At 73.8% G+C, this 294-nt stretch overlaps 1 protein-coding gene across 1 annotated transcript in view; it reads right to left on the minus strand.

Moving 5' to 3' along the window:
- Positions 1 to 294, minus strand: part of CREBZF (CREB/ATF bZIP transcription factor) — a 5,372-nt gene extending 5,078 nt beyond the window's left edge. Inside the window, exon 1 of the mRNA XM_021711216.1 lies at positions 1 to 294. Coding sequence (XP_021566891.1) covers positions 1 to 69 — 69 coding nt within the window. The 5' untranslated portion in view covers positions 70 to 294.

Consider the following 294-nt stretch of genomic DNA (forward strand, 5'->3'; position numbering starts at 1 on the left):
GGGGCTCTCGCTGCGGGTGGGGGAGTCGCCGCCGGAGGCTGCCAGCAGCTTGGTCAGGCTATGCCTCATGAGGCCGGCGGCGGGCGGAGGTAGGCCCCGGCCGCGAAGACTGGGCCTCGTGGGCCCCAAGGACCCCAGGCCCCAGCGCTGCAGCCGGGGCCTCCGCCGGCTCAAAAGAACGAGAAGGAGGGTCCGAGTCGCCTCCCGCCTCACTTGGCTGGTCGACCCCCCGCACCGGGGCGGGGGGAGGGATGGAAGAACGAGGTGGCGAGCTCGGCCCGGCGATGACTCGAC

Source organism: Carlito syrichta, unplaced genomic scaffold (genome assembly GCF_000164805.1).
Source record: "Carlito syrichta isolate Samal-C Ts95f unplaced genomic scaffold, Tarsius_syrichta-2.0.1 Scaffold301935, whole genome shotgun sequence".
NCBI lineage: Eukaryota > Metazoa > Chordata > Mammalia > Primates > Tarsiidae > Carlito > Carlito syrichta.